We start from the raw sequence: 25,007 nt of genomic DNA on the forward strand, positions 1-25,007 counted from the left end.
TTTAAAATGGATCTACTACCTATATTACTCAACATGTTACAAAGTATAGAAAAAGAAGGAATACTACCCAACACATTCTATGATGCAAACATCACCATGATCCCCAAACCAGGAAAAGACCCAACAAGAAAAGAAAATTATAGACCAATATCACTAATGAATACAGATGCAAAAATATTCAACAAGATCCTAACAAAGATAATCCAGCAACACATGAAACAAATTATACATAATGACCAAGTCAGTTTTATCCCAGGGTCTCAAGGCTGGCTCAATATACATAAATATATAAATATAACTCAGCCCCTAAACAAATTAAAAAACAAAGACCTTATGATTCTCTCAATTGATGCAGAAAAAGCTTTTGATATATCCAGCATCCCTTCATGATCAGAACACTTTAGAAAATTGGTATAGAAGGAACATTTTTTAAACTGATAGAGGCCATCTACAGCAAACCCATAGCCAATATTGTATTGAGTGGAGTTAAATTGAAATCATTTCCACTTAGATCAGGAACCAGACATGGCTGCCCATTGTCTCCACTGCTCCTTAATATTGTAATGGAAGTTTTAGCCTGACAATTAGGGAGGAAAAGGTGGTCAAGGGTATCCATATAGGGTCAGAAGAGATCAAACTTTCGCTTTTCGCATATGATATGATTGTATATCTGGAAAACACCAGGGAATCAACTACAGAACTGTTAAAATTGATCAAGGAATACAGCAATGTCTCAGGTTACAAAATCAACATTCATAAATCGGTAGCCTTTATATATACCAACAATAGTCAAGCTGAAAAAACATTTAAGGACTCTATTCCATTCACAGTAGTGCCAAAAAATATGAATAAAATATTTGGGAGTTAATCTAACAAAGGACATGAAAGATCTCTACAAAGAGAACTATGACAATGTAAGAAAAGAAATAGCTGAAAATGTTAACAAATGGAAAAACATACCATACTAATGGCTGGGAAGAGTCAACATTGTTAAAATGTCCATACTACCCAATGCAATATACAATTTTAATGCAATCCCTTTTAAAGCTCCCCTGTTACACATTAAAGATTTGAAAAAATAATATCTCATTTTATATGGAATCAGAGAAAACCTCGAATAGTCAAGACATTACTCAGAAATAAAAACAGAGCAGGAGGAATCATGCTACCAGACCTCAGACTATACTATAAATTGCTAGTGATCAAAACAGCATGGTACTGACACAAAAACATAGAGGTAGATGTGTGGAGCAGAATAGAGAACCAAAAGATGAATCCAGCTACTTACTGTTACTTGATCTTTGACAAGCCAATTGAAAACATTCAGTGGAGAAAAGATTCCCTATTTAACAAATGGTGCTGGATGAACTGGCTGGCAAACCGTAGAAGAGTGAAACTGGACTCAGACCTTTCACCATTAACTAAGATAGACTCTCACTGGATTAAAGATTTAATCTTAAGACATGAAACTGTAAAAAAATTCTAGAAGAAATTACAGGGAAAACTCTTGAAGAAATTGGTCTGGGCAAACATTTTATGAGGAGGACCCCCTGGGCAATTGAAGCAGCCTCAAAAATACACTGCTGGGACCTAATCTAAGTAAAATGTTCTGCACAGCCAAGAACACAGTAAGTAAATTAAGTAGACAGACCTCAGAATGGGAGAACATATTTGCAGGTTATGTCTCTGACTAAGGTTTCATAACCAGAATCCACAGAGAACTCTAACATATAAGCAAGAAAAGAACAAGTGATCCCATCACAGGCTGGGCAAGGGACAAGAGAAACTTCTCTGAAGAAGACAGGCACATGGCCTACAGATATATGAAAAATGCTCATCATTCTTAATCATCAGAGAAATGCTAATCATACTACTTTTTTTTTTTGTAAGTATTTTTTTTTTATTGTTGGGGATTCATTGAGGGTACAATAAGGCAGGTTACACTGATTGCAATTGTTAGGTAAACTCCCTTTTCCAATCATGTCTTGCCCCCATAAAGTGTGACAAACACCAAGGCCCCACTCCCTTACCTCCGTCCCTCTTTCTGCTCCCCCCCATAATCTTAATTGTCATTAATTGTCCTCATATCAAAATTGAGTACATAGGATTCACGCTTCTCCATTCTTGTGATGCTTTACTAAGAATAATGTCTTCCACTTCCATCCAGGTTAATACGAAGGATGTAAAGTCTCCATTTTTTTTAATGGCTGAATAGTATTCCATGGTATACATATACCACAGCTTGTTAATCCATTCCTGGGTTGGTGGGCATTTAGGCTGTTTCCACATTTTGGCGATTATAAACTGAGCTGCAATAAACAGTCTAGTACAAGTGTCCTTATGATAAAAGGATTGTTTTCCTTCTGGGTAGATACCCAGTAATGGGATTGCAGGATCAAATGGGAGGTCTAGCTTGAGTGCTTTGAGGTTTCTCCATACTTCCTTCCAGAAAGGTTGTACTAGTTTGCAGTCCCACCAGCAGTGTAAAAGTGTTCCCTTCTCTCCACATCCATACCAGCATCTGCAGTTTTGAGATTTTGTGATGTGGGCCATTCTCACTGGGGTTAGATGATATCTCAGGGTTGTTTTGATTTGCATTTCTCTAATATATAGGGATGATGAACATTTTTTCATGTGTTTGTTAGCCATTCATCTGTCGTCTTCAGAGAAAGTTCTATACATGTCTCTTACCCATTGATGTATGGGATTGTTGGCTTTTTTCATGTGGATTAATTTGAGTTCTCTATAGATCCTTGTTATCAAGTTTTGTCTGATTCAAAATATGCAAATATCCTTTCCCATTGTGTAGGTTGTCTCTTTGCCTTGGTTATTGTCTCCTTAGCTGTACAGAAGCTTTTCAGTTTCATGAAGTCCCATTTGTTTATTTTTGTTGTTGCAATTGCCATGGCAGTCTTCTTCATGAAGTCTTTCCCCAGGCCAGTATCTTTCAGTGTTTTTCCTATGCTTTCTTTGAGGATTTTTATTGTTTCATGCCTTAAGTTTAAGTCCTTTATCCATCTTGAATCAATTTTTGTGAGTGGGGAAAGGTGTGGGTCCAGTTTCAGTCTTTTACATGTAGACATCCAGTTCTCCCAACACCATTTATTGAAATGGGAGTCTTTCCCCCAAGGTATGTTCTTGTTTGGTTTATCAAAGACTGGGTGGTTGTAATATGTTAGTTTCATTTCTTGGTTTTCAATTCGATTCCAAATGTCTATGTTTCTGTTTTTGTGCCAGTACCATGCTGTCTTGAGCACTATGGCTTTGTAGTACAGACTAAAATCTGGTATGCTGATGCCCCCAGCTTTATTTTGTTAATAAGAACTGCCTTAGGTATACGGTTTTTTCTCCGATTCCATACAAAACACAGAATCATTTTTTCCAAATCTTGAAAGTATGATGTTGGTATTTTGATAGGAATGGCATTGAATAGGTAGATTGCTTTGGGAAGTATAGACATTTTAACAATGTGGATTCTTCCCGTCCATGAGCATGGTATGTTCTTCCATTTGTTAACATCCTCTGCTGTTTCCTTTCTCAGGATTTCATAGTTTTCTTTATAGAGGTCCTTCACCTCCTTCGTTACGTATATTCCTAGGTATTTCATTTTCTTTGAAACTATGGTGAAGGGAGTTGTGTCCTTAATTAGCTTCTCATCTTGACTGTTGTTGGTGTATACAAAGGCTACTGAATTGTGGACATTGATTTTATATCCTGAAACGTTACTGTATTTTTTGATGACTTCTAGGAGTCTTGTGTTTGAGTCTTTGGGGTTCTCTAAGTATAAGATCATGTCGTCAGCAAAGAGGGAGAATTTGACCTCCTCTGCTCCCATTTGGATTCCCTTTATTTCCTTCTCTTGCCTAATTGTATTGGCTAGAACTTCCAGCACTATGTTGAATAGTAAAGGTGACAGAGGACAACCTTGTCTGGTTCCAGTTCGAAGAGGAAAAGCTTTCAGTTTTACTCCATTCAGTAAAATATTGGCTGTGGGTGTGGCATAGATAGCTTCAATCAGTTTTAGAAATGTGCCACCTATGCCTATACTCTTCAGTGTTCTAATTAGAAAAGGATGCTGGATTTTATCAAATGCTTTTTCTGCATCTATTGAGAGGATCATGTGATCTTTATTTTTGCCTCTTTTAATATGGTGGGTAACGTTTATGGACTTGCGTATGTTAAACCAGCCTTGCATCCCTGGGATGAAGCCTACTTGATCATGATGAATGACTTTTTTGATGATAAGCTGTAATCTATTGGCTAGGATTTTGTTGAGAATTTTTGCATCTATATTCATGAGTGAGATTGGTCTGAAATTCTCCTTTTTGTTTGGGTCTTTTCCTGGTTTTGGTATCAGGGTGATGTTTGCTTCATATAATGTGTTGGGAAAGATTCCTTCTTCCTCAATGTTTTGGAATAATTTCTGCAGTACAGGAATAAGCTCTTCCTTGAAGGTTTGATAGAATTCTGGAGTGAAGCCATCTGGACCAGGGCATTTTTTGGTTGGAAGATTTTTTATTGTTTCTTTGATCTCAGTGCTTGAAATTGGTCTGTTCAGGAGCTCTATTTCTTCCTGGCTGAGTCTAGGGAGAGGGTGTGATTCCAGATATTGATCCATTTCTTTCACATTGTCAAATTTCTGGGCATAGAGTTTCTGGTAGTATTCAGAGATGATCTCTTGTATCTCTGTGGGATCAGTTGTTATTTCCCCTTTATCACTTCTGATTGAGGTTACTAGAGATTTTACTTTTCTATTCCTCGTTGGTCTGGCCAATGGTTTATCTATTTTATTTATTTTTTCAAAAAACCAACTCCTTGTTTCATTAATTTTCTGAATGATTCTTTTGTTTTCAATTTCATTGATCTCTGATTTGATTTTGGATATTTCTTTTCTTCTACTGAGCTTAGGCTTACATTGTTCTTCTTTTTCCAATTCCATAAGATCTCTTGTGAGATTGTTCATGTGCTCTCTTTCTGTTTTTCGAATGTAGGCATCTAAAGCGATGAATTTTCCTCTCAAAACTGCTTTTGCAGTATCCCAGAGGTTGTGGTAGCTTGTGTCTTCATTGTTGTTATGGTCAAGGAAGTTAATGATTTCCAAATCCCCTTTCTGTCATTCCTAACATTTCTTTATAGGTGTAATCCTCTGAAGTAGCTACCTCATGGTCCCTTGGCGGTGTTGTTCTGGTTTTGGTTCTTCATATTGCCTGGAGTTTTCTGCTGATTCTTCCTCATGAGTGATTTCTTTTATCTGTTTCCTTGCCCTAATTTTCCTTTCATTTCCTCTTGCTCTTTAAGTTCTCATGCCTGTGGACTAAGGGTTACAGGACTAGAAGGGTGAGAAGGATGAAGAGCAAAAAAGGGATGAAAGAAAGGAGGACCGAGTGATAAGAAAAAAAAGGAAAAGTAGAGAACGGAGAGGGGGTGGGTAAAAGGAATATTGACAAAAAGAAGAGAGGCACAGAAATAGGGAGACAGATCAATATACGTGTACAGTAGGGTACTTTGACACAACCTTAAAAAACCCCACCTTCTGGGGGTACCCATTTGGTTGGTTCCCTTCAGGTCAGCAGCTCTTTGCTAACCTGATCAGACACAGTACCCCACCTTCCCCAAGTAGAGAGGAAAGACAAAAATGCTATAAATCAAACCAAAACATGCAAACAGAAAACTTAACGGATATAATTGGGTGAAAAACCAAATAATAGCGGTAGAAACACTAGCAAAAATGAAGTTCTAGTTATTTCAAAAGGCAGCAACGGGAAATTATAATTAAACTAGAAAAATTGAGAAAGAAAAGGATCTGTATGGAAACGGTTTAAATTAAAAAACAAAACAACATCAATAACATGAAAATAAACAAACAAAACAAACCAACGAAACCAAAAAAAAAACAATACACACAACCAAAAAGAAAGCAGTATGTATATGTTATTGAATATTGTCTGGGTAACACGTGGTCTTCTGGGGTATGAGATGTTAATTGCAGTTCTGATACGACTGGAGGCTGCTGATTCCTCAAACCCCAGCAGGTAGACACCCTAAATCTCTCTTCAGCCCACTTAAAAGGCACTTTGAACTTGTAAACTTGCTGAGCAGAAGCTTTCCCAGGAACGTGCTTGTTGCTGGAATCACTGCTGAAGTGGCTATCCACTTACCCAGTGTGCCAAAACGGGTCTCACTCTTCCCCTGACGGTTAGGGCTGCAAGGCGGCTCAGACCCCACCCTTAGGCTACTCGGTTGCTGAGTTACCAGCTCCCACCCGATTCTAGCTTTTTGACCCTGAGGGCGGAGCTTGCCAGGGCAGATCGCTCACAATGGCTCCCTGTGACCCACAGCCAAACACCATTAGCTCTGTCTGGCTCAGCGGCTCAGACTGAGGCCCTAGACAACGGCCAAAATTCTGCACACTCCCGCTGAGGCTCTCCCCAAGGCAGTTCAACTGAGTGCCAAGTCCAAAGACACCAAAACAGTTCACAGGTAAGGCCTTTCTGGTTTGCAGTCTCGCTGCTACTGAACTTACAGTTGTAGGCGGGTTTAGCTGGATTGAACACACGTGACCACTTGCCATTTTCCCACTGTTTTAGTCCTCCTCTTGGAGTCTAGAAGTCTCTTGCTGACTCCCTGTATCCTCACAGGGGTGATGATAGGCAGATCCCACAGCCAGTGATCCCCAGACTCACGGTGCCCAGACGCAAGGAAGCTATTACTAGGCCACCATCTTGCTCTGCCTCTAAATCATACTACTTTTAAATATCATCTAACTCCAGTAAGATTAGCCCATATCACAAATCTCAAAACCAGAGTTTTTGGCGTCGATGTGGAGAAAAGGGAACATTTCTACACTGCTATTGGGAATGCAAATTAATACATTCCCTTTGGAAAGATGTTTGGAGAACACTTAGACATTTAAAAATAGACCTGCCATTCAATCCTATAATTCCTCTACTAGGTATATATACCCTTAAGACCAAAATTCACATTTTTACAAAGATATTTGTACCATAATGTTAATTGCAGCCCAATTCATAATTGCTAAGTTATGGAAAAAGCCCAAGTGCCCATCGATCCATGAATGAATTAATAAATTGTGGAATATGTATACCATGGAATATTATGCCGCCTTAAAGGAAAATGGAGACTTTACTTCTTTCATGTTTACAGGGTTGGAGCTGGAACATACTGTTTTTAGTAGTGTATCTCAAGAATGGAAGAAAAGGTGTCCAACGTACTCAGCCCTACTATGAAACTAATTTATGGCTTTCATAGGAAAGGTATAACCCAGTTATAACCTAAGAATATGGGGAAGGTGGAGAGGGAGAGTAGGGAGGGGGGATGATGGGCAGAGGGGAGGGTGATTGGTGGGATTATACCTATGGTGCATATTACAAGGGTATATGTGAAACTTAGTAAGTGTAGAATATAAATGTCTTTACACAAGAACTAAGAAAATGCCAGGAAGGCTGTGTTAACCAATGTGATGAAAATATGTCAAATTTTCTATAAAACCAGTGTATGGTGCCCCATGATTGCATTAATGTACACAGCTTTGATTTCATTTTAAAAAGTGATTTGTGCATTTATTGGAATTTGGGATATGATAGAAACAGCATCATGTGAAGATATAATGGGACTATTTTAAAAAATTATTTGGAGGTGATTTGTTCTTGAAGGGGCAGAAAATAGACCATGAACTATCTATAAAAAAAATTCCACAGAGATTAAAAACAGGAACATGAGAAGGGCTATATTCTAAGTTATTATTACCTTGGGAAGTAGGGACACATTCCTGTAACAGCTTCAAAACTGTATAGCAATTCTGCTCATGAGTATGTACGCTGAGGTAATATGTAGCAGGATTTTATCATGGCTTGATAAATAGTAGACAGAAATGGAACAAAATGGAAAATTCTTGGGAGAATACTTTATATCTGTCAAATGCAACAAGTGAGATTAACATTCATTAACAGATCTGAAAAATGTTGAAGGAGAAATCACGTTGCAGCATGAAATATGGTACAATGATTGTTTGTAAATTCTAATTAAAACTTCCTTCACAAAATTCAGTACTATATACTGGTAATGGATACATAAATGTATGTGCATGTTTTTGAAATGATTTGGAGGGATACAGATGATGATGGTCACCTCTATGAAGAGTGAAGAAGGGAAGGGAATGAGTGTGGGATATGGAATCACTGTCAGTGTCTACCAACAGATGATTAGATAAAGAATGTAGTAAATATACACAATCGAATACTATTTAGCTGTAGAAATAACAAAATCTTGTCATTTGCATCAACATGGATGGTAGTGGAGGTCATTATGTTGAATTTAACAAGCCAGGCACAGTAAGACACACTTCACATGTTCTCACTCTTACATAGAAGCTAAAAAAAAAAGTGGATTTCATGGAAGTAGAGAGTAGACTGATAGTTACCAGAGACTGGGAAGTTTAGAGTTGTGGAGATAAAGAGAAGTTGGATAATAAGTATGAAGTTATAAAGAATAAGTTCTAGTGTTCAGGTTCAGTAGCATAATGGAATGGCTGTAGTTAATAATTTATTGTACATTTTAACACAGCTAGGGGAGAAGATTTGAAATGTTTTCAATACAAATATGATGTTTATAGCGATTAATATCCTAAATATTCTGATTTTATCATTTTACATTGTTGTCAGGGTCCTGCCCCAGGGGCAGGTTCCTTTAAGACCTGTGGAGCTGGTGGTGATCAACTAAAGAAAAATAAAATTAGAAGCAGCTGGAAACAAAGAGGGCACACAGAATAGAATTTTCAAAGGTGGGAAACACAGGGCCATCGTGCATTAGTGGGGTTCTGGAGAATGGCCCTGAGTATTTGTTCTGCTCGACTTCTCTTCAAGGCTGTTTCCTCATTAGCCCAGCGTGTAAGCTGAGGAAGGGAACAAAAACGTAAGCTTGTCAGCTTCTATTTTGTCTATAATGATCAACTTTAAGGGTCTGAGCAGCCTTGAGTCTTATGTGGGGGCAGCCTCCTGTCTGTGGTCACACATACAGATTCTTTAGGAGGGGTTTAATCCCCACTAGTTCACTGTGGAATAAAATGCCACCAGCATCAGTCTCCTCTGAAGAATTGGTGGGACAGAAGAATTTTCTTCTGATCTCCACCCAGAGGTGTCTTTCTCGGTCGATTAAGGGTTATAAGCTCTCTTACTCATTTCAGGGCCCAAGCTGTTTCTTTGATCTCTATGGTGGCCAAATAAAAATCTCCACAATGAGTATTTTCTTTGGCTGTTGACTGGGCAGGAGATGGCCTAGTTAATGTTTCTTGCCAGGCCTTCCATGCAGCTTCCTCTGTGAGCATTATTTCTTCAGAGTGTTCACAGACCCATTAGGGGTGCATCCGAGCTGTATCCCCTACAGATCGGGTTTCTAGGAAAAGCAGGAACTGCTCAGCTAAGGAATAGTGTCTGATTTAAAAGTAAACTAGCTAACTTGTTTTTATACCACCTTGCTCAGCTCATTTCTCTGTTTTTCTTTTTCCAAAGGTGTTTTCTCTTGCCAAAAATGAGGTCTTTAGTTCCCATTCTGCCTGCACTTTGCATGCATCAAAATTTACATGTACCCCATAAATGTGTACACACATATCAACAATTTTTTTAATGATTCAGAACTGGTATTCTGCTTTCTGCACTTAGGTTCTCTTATTCCCACTATATAATTTGAGACCCATGATAACTTTATGGGAAAGATAAGATAGGCATATACTTCAATTTCACAGTTCTGGAAAATGTCTCTTGGAGAGATTAAGCAATTTCTTTGAAGTTTCACAGCTTTTTAGTGAACCTTTATGAGCAGAGAAAACATATTTAGTCTCTCTCTTAAATAATCCACTTCAGCAAGTAGCTGGTATTAGAATCTGCTTCTTCTGACTTCAGCTAGCAGGAAAGGAGCAACTTGGGGAGATGTTTGGGAGGGATCCCATTTTAATTAAAGGGGTCCAATGTGGAAAGCCTGAAGAAGCTGAATTAGAGGGTTTAGAATAGCAGTTCTCAACCTGTGGGTTGTGACCCCTTTGGGAGTTGAATGACCCTTTCACAGGGGTCACCTAAATATATCCTGCAAAACAGATATATACATTACGATTCATAACTAGCAAAATTACAGTTATGAAGTAACAACAAAAATAATTTTATGGTTGGGGGTCACCACAACATGAGGAACTGTATGAAAGTGTCCATGGCATTACGAAGGTTAAGAACCACTGGTTTAGAAGGTGGTATAGTGTGTGGAGAGAACAGTGCCAAAGCAAAAATCCAGTAGCAGGCACCCACCTGTAACTTAGCTGGTACTACGAGCTGGACAGGCTCAGATTTGAATCTAGGCTTTGCTACCACTTTGCTTTGTGATCTTTAGCAAGTTACTGTCTTACTCTACCATGAGTGGCCAACCTGCAGCTCCTGGGGCACATGTTAATTTTGTGTGGACTTTTTTTTTTTTATTCTTGTTGCCTATCTGCAGTGTCTCATACCACAAAAAGTGCATGGACTTTTTTTGCTGATCATCTTTGTTAGTGTTTGTGTATTTAATGTTTGTCTCAAGACAACTCTTATTCTTCCAAACTGTAGCAGAGGAGAAAAAAAGAACTTTGGACACGTCTGCAAGATTTAGTTGCCTTCTTCAAATATGAATACCACTTGTCTAATAGGATTATCAGAATAAAATGAAATCATAAATGTAAAAGATATATCAGACTTCCTACCACATAGAAGGTGCTTAATAAAATTTAGTTTCTTCCCTGAAAGAGTGAATTTTTCTTTCTTTCTTTTCATAGCATTTATCTAGCCGACAGAGTGTACAGCAGAGCACATCCCAGGTAAGCAGCTTACTCAGGACTCCCAATATTTTCCCTTAACTTTTCTTTTAAGAGATCACAACATATCAATGCACCTGTAAATGACAGATACCAATTACTTCTTGATTGTTTGGTGTCTTTATCTAAGGAGACTTGATCTCCAGATTTGGCCAGTTTCCATTCCTCTGTGCAAATTTGTATAAGCACAATTAAATGAAAGTAGACTGAGACTATAATGAATCACTAAGAAACAATAAGAATGTTATTTAGAATGGTAACTATTACCATCTAACAGTGTAAAATAAATCAAGTGCATCAGGGTCATGATGGCATCTCTAAGAAATGACTTTGAAAATATTTCCCTGGAAAATTTAGATGTTTTTGACCTGGTGGAGATTTTGAGTTCACTTCTAGGTTAGAATTACTGTTTCCATATTTCCTTCACTATTTACTTCTCCCAGCTGCTTGCTTGCCTACCTCAACCTAAGTCTGTCAATGTGGTAAGGAAAACATCTTTAGTCTATCTCTTAAATAATTCTCTTTGGCAATATGATGAGAGTTACTAATTTAGTTTCCATTTTTTTAAATGATAAATTTAATAAGTAACTAAAATTATAAGTCACTGGTTTTTGCCTTCTTTATTAGGTAGATACAATGCGACCACGTCATGGGGAAACTTGTCGGATGCCAGTGCCACATCACTTCTTCCTCAGCCTAAAGAGTTTCACCTATAATACCATTGGAGAAGATACTGATGTCTTCTTTTCTTTATATGACATGAGAGAAGGCAAGCAGATAAGGTAAGAATCATTGGAAGTTCTGGTCAGGTTGAGACTCTTTGTTAGGATAATATGGGTTGTAGGCATCTGTGGCTTTCAGAGAAAATAGATGCACAGAGGAAAAAAAAAGATAAAGTAACCTCATCTTTTGGTAAGATTTTGGCTATAATTTTCAGTGTACTCTTAACATCTAAACCATATCATGTGTGGTCCTGCTTTTTTATTCCTATTTTCATAGGAAAGCACAAAATTGAGTGTTGACTATCACCACTTCACAGAGAGAAAAGGATGGATCTATTTAATACCAGAGAAAAGGACTAGGAAAAATGTAGAAAAAGCAAAATGCAACAGAGATGCCCAAACTCAGCATGCAAGGAGTTCTTGGGCCTGGCTTGCTACATGTGGGAGAGAAGGTTCACAGGTCAAGTGCATCAAGTGCGTCAGGGTCATGATGTCATCTCTAAAAAATGACTTTGGAAATATTCATGTGGGGTTTGGTGCTTGTAGTTCAAGCGGCTAGGGCACTGGCCACATACACCAGAGGTGGCAGGTTCAAACCCAGCGCAGGCCAGCCAAACAACAATGACAACTACAACCAAAAAATAGCTGGGCATTGTGCCGGGTGCCTGTAGTCCCAGCTACTTGGGAGACTGAGGCAACAGAATCGCTTAAGCCCAAGAGTTTGAGGTTGCTGTGAGCTGTCTACTGAGGTTGACACAGTGAGACTCTGTCTCCAAAAAAAAAAAAAAAAAAAAAAAAATCACGTGGGAGAGAGTTCACTGGGAAAGCCTGATTATGTCCCATCTGGGCAGTTCCATGGAGGGGAGAAAGAGTTCACAGGGAAAGAGCCTGATTATGTCCCTTCTGGGCAGCCCTATGAAGGTAAGAGGATCTTCTGGGCAGAAGGGAAGACTGGCCTTTCTTTGTCTTTTTTCTTTGTCTTGGAGTGAAGGAGAGATAACAAAAAAGGTCGACATGCAAAGACAATTTTGGCAGAGTAATGAAGCCCTGCTTTCTCGAAAGGGTAAAGAGGAACTAAGGAGACTTCTCTGGGCTTCCCTTCTTTAGAGTCCAGCAAGGCTCTGACAGTGTGAGATGACTTTTGTAGCCAAAATGAAATTTTGTAGTCCACCTATTTTTCTGTGGTCATCTTTTAAATAGGGCAGAGATAAAATAGATTTTGGGTTTCTTTTATATTGCTTGGGAACTTATAAGTATTTTATTGATTTTGTGTGGTTTTGTACTTAAAATCTGAAAACATCTCTTCTACTTTTCCAATTCAATGTGTTAACTGAAGAAATAATGAGGTCCATAATTCGAAAAGGGGAGCTTTATTTCTTATAAAGGCTTTTGCCTGCAAGTGGCTATTCCAACAGTCAGAAAAGCGAAGTCCCCATCCACAAGCCAGGAATATGTGCTTTGAGGCAGGGACAATGGGAATGGGAATTTATCCTGGGTGGGATGGCCATTATTATTCAAGTTATAGCAGGAGTCATGAACATTTATGAAAATAGAAACATGTGCCTGTGCAATGAAGCTTTCTGTACTTTTGGGAGGTCCATGTTCAGAAATTACCATTCTCTAAGTCAAAAAAGTGAATAAAGGACACAAAAACTCTCTCTGTTAAAAACCACTCATAGTTTGTGGTCTTTTTCATAGAAGAATGCTGGTATGGCCCTTAGGGGAAGGAAGCCTGATGGTTGTTAGCAAGGGAGGAGGTAAAATAATGCATGTCTCACCTCCCATCCTGTCACGGCTAGGACTTCAGTTTTAAGGTTTCTCTAAGGTCCCCTTGCCTGAGAGGAGGTCTGTTCAGTTAGTGAGGGGTTGCTTAGGCTTTTGTTTTAGTTCACATATTACACATAGGAAAATTAAAAATGAAAGTTAAACAGAATGCTAAAGAAAAGCAGTTTATGTGCTCCAAAGTGCCTCTGTTCTTGTCAAAACAATTAAAGCACTATGCTTCACTTTGGCCTAGGAACAAAATGATGCACCCATTGATCAAGGTGTATGAGTTTTCCTTATTATCAATGGCTTCTAGTACATAGTCACTATGACAGTTTTGAGACAGACTGTGTTATGGTCCATTATTTCATGTCTAAGAAACACAGTTGACAGTGTCCTTTCTGATTTGCTCATGCAAGTTTCATCTTACTGAGCTTATTAGTGTTGTTTGGAGGTTTTCATTAGTTTCCATTCACACAGATTTTATGTTTCTTGATTTTTTTGTATCTCACAACTTTTGTGATAATCTACATATGTGCCCCTGGGAAAACTATTGTAGAGAAGGCAGCAATGATATTGGTGGCAGCTATAGCTATAGCACACAGACAAGACTATGGGCCAGGGATGCATAGATACAGATTCTGGCTTCTCTTATTTATCTACTAGGCCAGAAGTTTCTGTACTTTATTACTGTTGTGTGTAAGAATCCTTTCTTCAAGCTCAATTTCGTAAAAAATTTTAATGTGTGAAGCAAATAGAAATATTTCAAGTATCCAATGTATTCAATACTAATATGAAGCCAGTAGATAATACTAATATTATCTTATTATTTCTCTTGCCCACACAAGAGAAAACTCAAATTTAATTTAAGTTGGGCAAAGGGGGAGAAAGAGAGGGAAGCGGGGTGTCTTATTGGTGTGCTTTCACCTAATGGGCATGATGTAAGTGTATATGGTACACATTTGGGGTGTGGGGTATAACTACAGCAGGGACCTTACCTAACAAGCACAAACTTTGTAACCTAATCATTTGCACCCTCATGTTAATCTGAAAATTTTTAAAAAGAATAAAAAAAGAATGTAGCATGCCTAAAATATCTAAAAAATAGTCTTAAAAGGGAAAATCTAAGAGTTACTGGCCTTAAAGAGGAGGGAGAGAGACAGATTTAGGTAGAAGTTTTATTCACAGAAATAGTAACAATAAACTTGCCAAATCTAGAGAAAGATACCAATATTTAGGTACAAGAAGGTCACACAACACCAAGCAGTTTTAAACTAAACAAGACTACCTGAAGACATTTGATAATCAAGCTCCCAAATGTCATGGATAAAGAAAAAGTCCTATGAGAAAAAAATAAATAAAAATTAAAAGAGACAGAGAGAGAGGAGGCGGAGCATGATGGCAGGTGGGAAGGACATTTAGCAGAGCTCTTCTGGAGCAGCTGGGGAGAGGGAAAGGGCTGGATCATATCTGGTGTGGGGAATTTGCGTGGAGGTATGGCTCAGGGTGTGCAGTGAGGTGGTGGACTCAGTGTGCAAGCCAGAGCTGCAGAGACCTGACACACTAGTCAAGTTTTTGCCAGCCTGCCCTGGCTGTAAGAGCAGCTGAGGCAGCAGCCAGCCTCCCCCACAGAGGTACCAGAAGAAGCCTTTTGTGGTCTTCAGTTCTTGGAGGAAGCTAGACATTGAGTGGAAAGATTGGAGGTATGTGCACTCGCACTCTTGAGTGGTGTTTGTTGGCCAGATTGGAGTACCGTCTGGAGTGGTTCTGCTTCTGTTTGGTGGTTGGTAAGACATCCGTACAGGAAGGCTCCAGCAGACAGGGGGCGGCCATTATCATAAAGATTGCCAGAAGATTATTAGGTCAGACCTCTTGCTGGGGGCCTAAGGCACAGCAGTCTGAGTTCCATCTGCTGGGAGTGAACCTCCACTAGTGACAGGCCCAAGGTTTCCCACACTCCACAGGAATGTTGTCGGGGGAAACTGTGAGACTACCTCTGACGAATTTTGGAGAGCTGTGAGATCCCAGATTGGCAGGGTCTGAGTACTGAGCAGGTAATCAAGTGATCACCAAGAACAATTAAGCTGGGAAACAGATATAAGCCTAAGAACCAGAGAGAAGTTAACAGCTGTATTGTTCATCCCCCTAAATTCACAGCACCACTTTATGTCCAGGCTGTATATTACAACATAAATATTTTCCTACTAAGGTCGGATCACTACATCATATATATGTGTATGTTTTTATATACATATATAATTTTTTTTCTTTTTTCTCTCTTGTAGTTGTTAAGTTTTTTTTCTTTCCTTCCTCTATTGCAGCAGTTCTCAACCTACCTGTGGGTCACGACCCATAGGAACTGTATTAAAGGCTCGCAGCATTAGGAAGGTTGAGAACCACAGCTCTATTTGGTTGCTGAGGTTGTTTACAAATCAGGCTATTTGAGCTTTTTTAACTTTGTATTGATGTGTTTGGCTTTTTGCTAAGTTGTTTGGTTGGATCTTCTCATAACTTCAATTTTTATATTCAACAAGAGCAGGGGCTCCTGTATTTTTTTGGTTACAGAATTTTAGCTTTATTTATTCTTTCTCCCTATTTAAGTCCTGTGCATTCTCTCAGTTGATGGAAACTCTTCTACTTTTCTCATCTCTCTCACATAATGTGTTTTCTGCATCAGCTATTTCCACCCAGTTTTTCTATCTTCTTCATTTGTTGTCTTCTTTCTTTCTTTATTCTGCTTCCCTCCCCCTCTTTTATTTGATTCAATAGTACATTTAATTTCCTTTATGTATTCTTATTTTAATATTATTTCTTTTTCCCCTTGTTTTTTCTTTCTTTTCTCTCTCTTTCTTTGCTGAGGGCTGGTGTGACACAGCTATGGTCTGTCAGGTAGACCACAGCTCAAGGAGGCCAGGGGGACTTTCTACCCATTGGCCCCAGGAAGAAGTATTAGCAAGATTATGCTGTGGAACTTTTCTTTTTCTTTTTCTTTCTTTCTTTCTTTTTTTTTTTTTTTTTTACATCCTTACTCAATTTTTTCTTCTTGTATTTTTGTTTTTGCTCTTTTTCTTCTCTTCCTATTCTTGGCAGAAGAAGAGTCTGGGTGTGTTCAGGCTGTTAAGGAGTACCTGATTTAGAGGAACCCACCTAGCTCACCTCTTCAAAACCCTTGAGCTATAGGCATGGCCTTAGCAACATGCTGAATGATAACATTTCTTCTATCACTCTCCTCCTCCCTTCCTGTCTTCCTTCTCTTCTATTGTTCAATTTTTTTCTGTTATTCCCCCATTTTTCTTTTCTTTTTCATTCTTTTTCTTTTCTCTTTTTCCTTATTTTTTCCTCTTCTTCTTGCTTCTTCTTGCTCACTTTAACCCTTCTCCGCCTTATGGTCCCATACTAAGAGGCTTCGTTATCACCTAACCCTGAGACAAGGTAACTTGAAGCAAAGGAGGAAGTGAGAAGGAAAAGAGGAGCACAAGAAAGTGAACAAGAAGAAAGAACACATGAGGAAGAAATAAAAGAAAAATCAGGCTCCATGAAGAACCAAAATAGAGCAACTCCTCCAAAGGCCCACAAGGTGGTTGTTACCGAAGACTCCTCCTATAAATAATTAATGGATTTGACATAAAGGGAATTTAAAATGTGGTTTATTAAGATAATAAAGGGAATGGATGATACAATGGAAATAGAGAACCAAAAGTCAGATGAGAGATATGTAGAATACAGAAAGGATATGACAGAGCTTAAGGAAATGAAGGTGACAATCAAGAACTGTAAAGATGCAGTGGAAAGTATCAAAAATAGATTAGCCCATGGAGAAGAAAGAACATCAGAGCTACAGGATAAAGTTTTCGGGTTAACTCAGGTAGTTACACAGAAAAAAAGAGAGAGAAAGCAGAAGAGGCACTTAGAGATCTACAAGACTCCATGAAGCAATAAAATTTATAAATAATAGGAATACCAGAAGGAGAAGAAGATGGTCCCAAAGGTATGGAAGCTCTACTGGAGACTATCATAAATGAAAATTTCCCAGGTGTTACTAAAGATCTTGACACACTCCTTTTAAACAGACATTGAACCCCGGGTCATCTCAACTCTAACAGAGCATCTACAAGACACATTGTAATGAACCTGTCCAAAGTCAAAAAGAAGGAGAAAATTCTACAAGCAGCTAGGAGTAAGTGCCAACTGAACCACAAGGGCAGAGCCATTAGGATAACAGCAAAATTCTCAGCTGAAACTTTCCAAGCCAGAAGAACATGGTCATCTACCTTCAACACTCTTGGTTTTTTTTTGCAGTTTTTGGCCAGGACTGGGTTTGAACCCACCACCTTTGGTGTATGGGGCCTGTGCCCTACTCCTTTGAGCTACAGGCACCACCCACCTTCAACACTCTTAAACAAAACAATTATAATTTATCCTGCTAAACTAGGCTTCAAAATTGATGTAGAAATCAAAACTTTTGAGGATATACAAGCACTGAGGAAATTTGCCACAGCAAGGTCAGGAAATACTTAGATCTATTATCAATACTGAAAGCCACAATGGATTACCACCAAAGCAAACACCAACCAGCTAAAGGCTAAAACTTAGTTTCTACTATGGTGCAAAGGTTAAAACTACACAACACGTTTTCTCATAACAAGATGAATAATATTCTACCTCACATATCAGTTATCTCAATTAATGTCAATGGATTGAATTCCCCACTGACGAGGCATAGGCTGGCTGGTTGGATAAAAAAAAAATACAAGCCATCCTTATGCTGTCTACAACAGACACCCCCTGGCCTTGAAGGACAAATCAAGACTCAGGGTGAAGGGATGGAAAACAGTATTTCAAGCAAATGAGAATCAGAAGAAAGGAGGGGTTGCAATCCTTCTCTCAGATACAAGTAGATTCAAAGCACCTGAAGTTAAAATGGGCATTTCATACTGGTCAAAGGAACCATGCAATAAGAAGACATTTCAATCTTAAATGTTTATGCATCTAACTTAAATGCTTCCAGATGTAGGAAACAGACCTTGTGGGGTATGAGCAATATGTAAGCCTATAACACCATAATAGCCAGGGACTTTAACACCCCATTGACAAAACTGGACAGACTCTCTAAATAGAGATACAAAGGACTTAAATGTGACCCTAGAACAAATGGAATTAATAGAAATCTACAGAACATACCATCCCCAAAGAAAAGAATATACATTTTTCTCATCAGCCCATGGCACATAATTCAAAATAGATCACATCCTAGGATACAAATCAAACCTCAGCAAAATTAAAGAAGTAGAAAGTATACCTTGTATCTTCTCAGATAAGGCTATAAAAGGTGGAGCTCAAATCCAACAAAAAAATTCATCACCACACAAAGGCATGGAAATTAAACAACCTTATGCTGAATGATAAACTTGGGTTCATAAAGAGATAAAAGAGGAAATAGTTCAATTCCTCGAACATAACAACAAGAAAGACACAAGTTACCAAAACCTATGGGATATAGGTAAAGCAGTTTGAGAGGAAAATTTATTGCATTAGACTCCTACATCTCAAAAACTGAAAGACAGTGCATCAACAATCTCACAAACCATCTTACGGAATTGGAAAAAGAATAATAATCTAATCCTAAACCCAACAGAAGAAAAGAAATAACTAAAATTAAGGGTGGCACCTGTGGCTCAAGGAGTAGGGTGCTGGCCCCATATGCTGGGGGTGGTGGGTTCAAACCCAGCCCCGGCCACAAACTGCAACAAAAAGAAAGAAAGAAAGAAAGAGAGAAAGAAAGAAAGAAAAATAACTAAAATTAAATCAGAGATTAATGAAATTGAAAAAAAAAAAATCCAGAAAATTAATGAAACAAAAAGTCTTTGAAAAAATAAAATAGATAAACTTTTGGCTAGACTACTAGAAATAGAAAAGCAAAATCTCTAGTAACCTCAAATCAGAAATGATAAAGGAGAAATAACAACTGATGCCACAGATATACAAAAGATCATCTCTGAATGCTACAAGAAACTCTATGTCCAGAAATTTGACAATGTGGTGGAAATGGATCAATACTTGGAATGACACCTTATCCCTAGACTTAACCAAGAAGAAATAGATTTCCTGAATAGACCAATTTCAAGCACTGAGATCAAACAAACTATATAAAATCTCCCAACAAAAAATATGCTGTGGTCCAGATGGCTTCACACCAGAATTCTACAAAACCTTCAAACAAGAACTTATGCCTATACTGCAGAATCAATTCCAAAAAATTGAGAAGGAACGAATCTTCCCAAACATGTTCTACAAAGCAAACATCACCCTGGTACCAAAATCAAGAAAAGACTCAACTATAAAAAGGAGAACTTGAGACCAATCTCACTAATGAATATAGATGCAAAAATTCTCAAAATCCTAGCCAATAGATAACAGCTTCTCATTAAAAAAGTCATACCTCACAATCAAGTAGGTTTAATCCCAGGGATGCAAGGCTGGTTTAACATACGCAAGTCCATAAACGTAATACACCATATCAACAGAAGCAAAAACAAAGGCCATATTATCCTCTCAATAGATGCAGAAAAATCATTCGATAAAATTCAGTATCCTTTTCTAATTAGAACACTAAAAAATATAGGTATAGGTGGCATTTTTCTTAAACTGATCAAAGTCATCTACGAGAAACCCATGGCTAATACTATACTGAACAGAGTAAAACTGAAAGCTTTTGCAATTAGAACTAGAAACAGATAGGGTTTTCCTCTATCGCCACTACTATTCAACATAGCGCTGGAAGTTCTAGCCAATACAATCAGGCAAGAAGGAAATAAAGGGCATCCAAGTGGGGGCAGAGGAGATCAAACTCTCCCTCTTTGCCAATGATATGATCTTATACTTAGAGAACCTCAAAGACTCAACCACAAGACTCCTGGAAGAAATCAAAATATACAGTAAGGTCTCAGGATATAAAATAAATGTCCAAAAATCAGTAGTATTTGAATATACCAAAACCAGCCAAAATGAGAAGCTAATCAGGGACACAATTCCTTTCACAGTAGCTTCAAAGAAAATGAAATACCTAGGAATATATCTAACAAAAGAGGTGAAGGACCTCTGTAAGGAAAATTAGGAAACCCTAAGAAAGGTAATAATAAAAGATTTTAACAAATGGAAGAACATACCACACTCATGGCTGGGAAGAATCAACATTGTTAAAATGTCTATACTTCCCAAAATAATCTACAGATTCAATGCACTCCCCTTTAAAATACTAACATCATACTTTCAAGACTTGTAAGAAATAATTCTTCATTTTGTATGGAATCAGGAAAAACCCTGTATAGGTAAGGCAATTGTTACTAATAAAAACAAAGCTGGGAGCAGCAGCCTACCAGCCTTTAGGCTATACTACAGGCCACAGTGATCGAAACAGCATGGTTTTGGCACAAAAACAGAGACAGAGCCTGGAACTGAATAGAAAACCATGAGATGAAGCTAACATCTTAAGCTTACCTAATCTTTGATAAACCAAACAAGAACATACACTGAGGGAAAGAATCGCTATTCAGTAAATGGTGCTGGGAGAACGAGATAACCACATGTAAAAGACTAAAACTGGACCCCCACATTTCTCCACTCACTAAAATAGATTCAAGATGGATAAAAGATGTAAATCTAAGACATGAAATAATAAAAATCCTTGAAGAAAGTGGGGGAAAAACACTTGAAAGTATCGGCATAGGAAAAGACTATGAAGAAGACTTTAGTGGCAATTGCAACAGCAGCAAAAATAAATAAATGGGACTTAAGTAAACTAAATAGCTTCTGTACCTAAGGAGACAACAACCAGAGCAAATACACAGTCATCAGAATGGGAAAAGATATTTGCATGTTATGAATCAGATGAAAGATTAATAACTAGGATCTACAGAGAACTCAAACTAAGCAACATAAAAAGAGCCAACAATCTCTTATATCAATGAGCAAGAGAGATGACTAGAACCTTCTCTAAAGAAGACAGACAAATGGCTAACACATGAAAAAATGCTCAATGTCCCTAATTATTAGAGAAATACAAATCAAAACCACCCTGAGATAATCACCTAACCCCAATGAAAATGGCTCACATCGCAAACACTCAAAGCTGCATATGCTGGCGTGGATGTGGAGAGGAGGGAACACTTTTACATTGCTGGTGGGACTATAAACTAATACAATCTTTTTTAAAGGAAGTATGGAGAATCCTCAAAGAAACTAGACCTTCCATTTGATCCTGCAATCCCATTACTGGGCATCTATGCAGAAGAGAAAAAGTCCTTTTACCAAAGGACACTTGGCACTAGACTGTATATTTCAGCTCAATTTACAGTCACCAAAAATATGGAAACAGCCTAAATACCCACCAATCCAGAAATGGATTAACAAACTATGATACATGTATACCATGGAATAATACTCAGCCACTAAAAAAGATAGAAATTATACATCTTTTATACTAACTTGGATGGAGGTGGAACACATTCTTCTTAGTAAAGCATCACAAGAATGGAGAAGCAAGAATCCAATGTGCTTAATTTTGATATGAGGATAGTTGATGACCTAGTACGTGGTAGGGGTTGGGAGAATGGGGGAGCAGAGAGAGGGAAGGAGGGAGGGGGATGGGGTTCGGGATGGGGTTCATGGTGTTTGGCACACATCTTGGGGGAGGAACACATTTATAAGAGGGATTTTACTTGACAAATACAATTAGCGTAACCTGATCTTTGTACCCTCAAAGAATCCTTAACAATAAAAAAAAAAGGCATTGCCTGTAGCTCAAAGGAGTAGGTTGCAAGCCCCATATGCTGGAGGTAGTGGGTTCAAACCCAGCCCTGGCCAAAAAACAAAACAAACAAACAAAAAATATATGTGTGTGTAAAAGAAGTTCTATACATCTAGTAGCAGACTTCTCAGTGGAAACCTTACAGACCAAGAGAGAGTGGCATGACATATGCAAAGTCCTGAAGGAAAAAAACTCTTAATCCTAGATTATTATATTCTGCAAAAATATCCTTGAAGCACGAAGGAGAAATACATTCTCAGACAAACAGAAGCTGAGGCATTTCAACAACAGTTTTGTCCTGCGAGAAATGCTAAAAGGAATTCTTTGATCTAAAAGAAAAGAACATGCACACTAAGAAATCACCTGAAGGTATACAATTCACTGTTAATAGTAATTGCACAAATACGGAGTACTCTATTCCTGAAATTTTGGTGTATAAACCACTTTTATGTTGAGTAGGAAGATTAAACGATGAACTCATCAAAAATAACCACAACAACGTTTTTTGGTGGGGTGGATATTTTATTTTTTTTATCAAGTCACGTATACATAGATCATGAATACGTTTATGCCTTTGTGGGATTCAATGTGTTGATTATTTGTACAAATTAGAGTGCTTACATCCTACTAATTAACATATCTTTCACCTCATTTACTTAATCACAGTGTTAAGACATTTGTGTTCAATATTTGATAGATTTGACTTGTACCCTTTTTGAGAGATTGATAATATAAAAAGAAATGCATGGAGACAACAAAAAGTTAAAAAGCAAGAGGAGAATGGAGGTCAAGGGTAGGATTTTTTTTGTTATTAAGTCATACACATAGATCATGAATACATTTATGCATATGTGGGATACAAAGTGGTTTTTTTAATATATACAATCTGACATGCTTACATCAAACCAATCAACATAGCTTTGCCTCATTTACTTGATTATTGTGATAAGACATTTATGTTCTACACTTGACAGATTTGACTTGTACCTTGCAATATGCTCCATAGGTGTGGTCCCACCTTTTACCTTCCCTCTATGGGTAGGAAGGGGAGGGGGGAGGTTTGATAGAGGGAGGGTAAAGGGTAGGATTTTTGTTAGATTACTCTTGCTGGTTTTTAAGCAGAGGTGTCATATGTTTAAAATAATAGATTATGAAATATTTTTTGGAAGCTTCATACTAATCTCAGATTTAAAAATCTACAACACATAACACTAAAAATAAAAACCAAGAATTTAAAACATACTAGTTTTACCAAGAGAAATCAAGAAATAAGAAACAAAGATAGGACCACAAAACAAGCAGAAATCAGATAACAACATGGCAGTAGTAAGTCCTTACCTATCAATAATAACATTGTGGTGAATTTTGGTTGGGTGCATAAGTATCAAGTCTCCCTAAAAAGAAGAGCCCAGGACCAGATGGCTTCACATCAGAATTTTACCAAACCTTTAAAGAGGAACTAGTACCTATATTACTCAAACTTTTCCAAAATACAGAAAAAGAAGGACTACTACCCAACACATTCTATGAAGCAAACATCACCTTGATTCCCAAACCAGGAAAAGACCCAACAAGAAAAGAAAATTATAGACCAATATCACTAATGAATATTGATGCAAAAATATTCAACAAGATCCTAGCAAACAGAATCCAGCAACACATCAAACAAATTATACACCATGACCAAGTGGGTTTTATCCCAGGGTCTCAAGGCTGGTTCAATATACGTCAATCTATAAATATAATTCAGCACATAAATAAATTTAAAAACAAAGACCATATGATTCTCTCAATTGAATCAGCAGAAAAAGCATTTGATAATATCCAGTATCCCTTCATGATCAGAACAATTAAGAAAATGGGTATAGAAGGGACATTTCTTAAACTGATAGAGACCATCTACAACAAGCATACAGCCAACATCGTAATGAATGGAGTTACATTGAAACCATTTCCACTCAGATCAGGAACCAGGCAAGGTTGCCCATTGTCTCCATGGCTCTTTAACATTGTAATGGAAGTTTTAGCCATCACAATTAGGGAAGAAAAGGCGATCAAGCATATCCATATTGGGTCAGAAGAGATCAAACTTTCCCTCTTCGCAGATGATATGTTTGTATATCTGGAAAACACCAGAGATTCTACTACAAAACTTTTAGAAGTGATCAAGGAATACAGCAATGTCTCAGGCTACAAAATCAACACCCATAAATCTGTAGCCTTTCTATATACCAACAATAGCCAAGCTGAAAAAACAATCAAGGACACTATTCCATTTACAATAGCGCCAAAGAAGATGAAATATTTGAGAGTTTATCTGACCAAGAACGTGAAAGATCTCTATAAAGAGAACTATGAGATCTAGAGGATTAAAGATGGCAGCTGAGTAACAGCTTCCCTGCAACTGGGCATGGTGAGTCTGGGGAGATAAGACTTCGGGCATCTCTGGCTGGTGGGATCTGCCTATAATCATCCCTTTGAGGATACAGGGAGTCAGCAAGGGACCTCTGGACTCCAAGAGGAGGACAAAAACAATGGAAAACTGGCAAGTGGTTGCGTGTGTTCAATCGACCTAATCCCACCAGCAACCGTAAGTACAAGCAGCAGTGAGACTGCAAACTGGAAAGGCCTTACCTGTGAACTGTTTCAGTGTTTTTGGACTTGGCACTCAGTTGAACTGCCTTTGGGGAGAGCTTGAGAAGGAGTGCAAAGAACTTTGGGCAATGTCTAGGGCCCCAAACTGAGCCACTGAGCTTGGCCGCAGGGAGCCATGTTAGAGAACTGCCCTGGCAAGCTCCGCCCTCAGGGTCCCAGAGCAAGGATCAGGTGGGACCTAGTAACGTAGTGACTGAGCAGCCTAAAG

The 25,007-nt window shown here is 38.1% G+C and overlaps 1 protein-coding gene across 7 annotated transcripts in view; it reads left to right on the forward strand.

Moving 5' to 3' along the window:
• Window positions 1–25,007, forward strand: part of DOCK3 (dedicator of cytokinesis 3) — an 899,254-nt gene that overhangs the window by 415,873 nt on the left and 458,374 nt on the right. For all 7 annotated transcript variants that reach the window (XM_053600715.1, XM_053600720.1, XM_053600716.1 and 4 more), the window contains 2 exons: window positions 10,814–10,855; window positions 11,480–11,634. In XM_053600715.1, coding sequence (XP_053456690.1) covers window positions 10,814–10,855; window positions 11,480–11,634 — 197 coding nt within the window. The remainder of the gene's footprint in view (window positions 1–10,813; window positions 10,856–11,479; window positions 11,635–25,007) is intronic.

Source organism: Nycticebus coucang, chromosome 8 (assembly GCF_027406575.1).
Source record: "Nycticebus coucang isolate mNycCou1 chromosome 8, mNycCou1.pri, whole genome shotgun sequence".
In the NCBI taxonomy this organism is placed as follows: domain Eukaryota; kingdom Metazoa; phylum Chordata; class Mammalia; order Primates; family Lorisidae; genus Nycticebus; species Nycticebus coucang.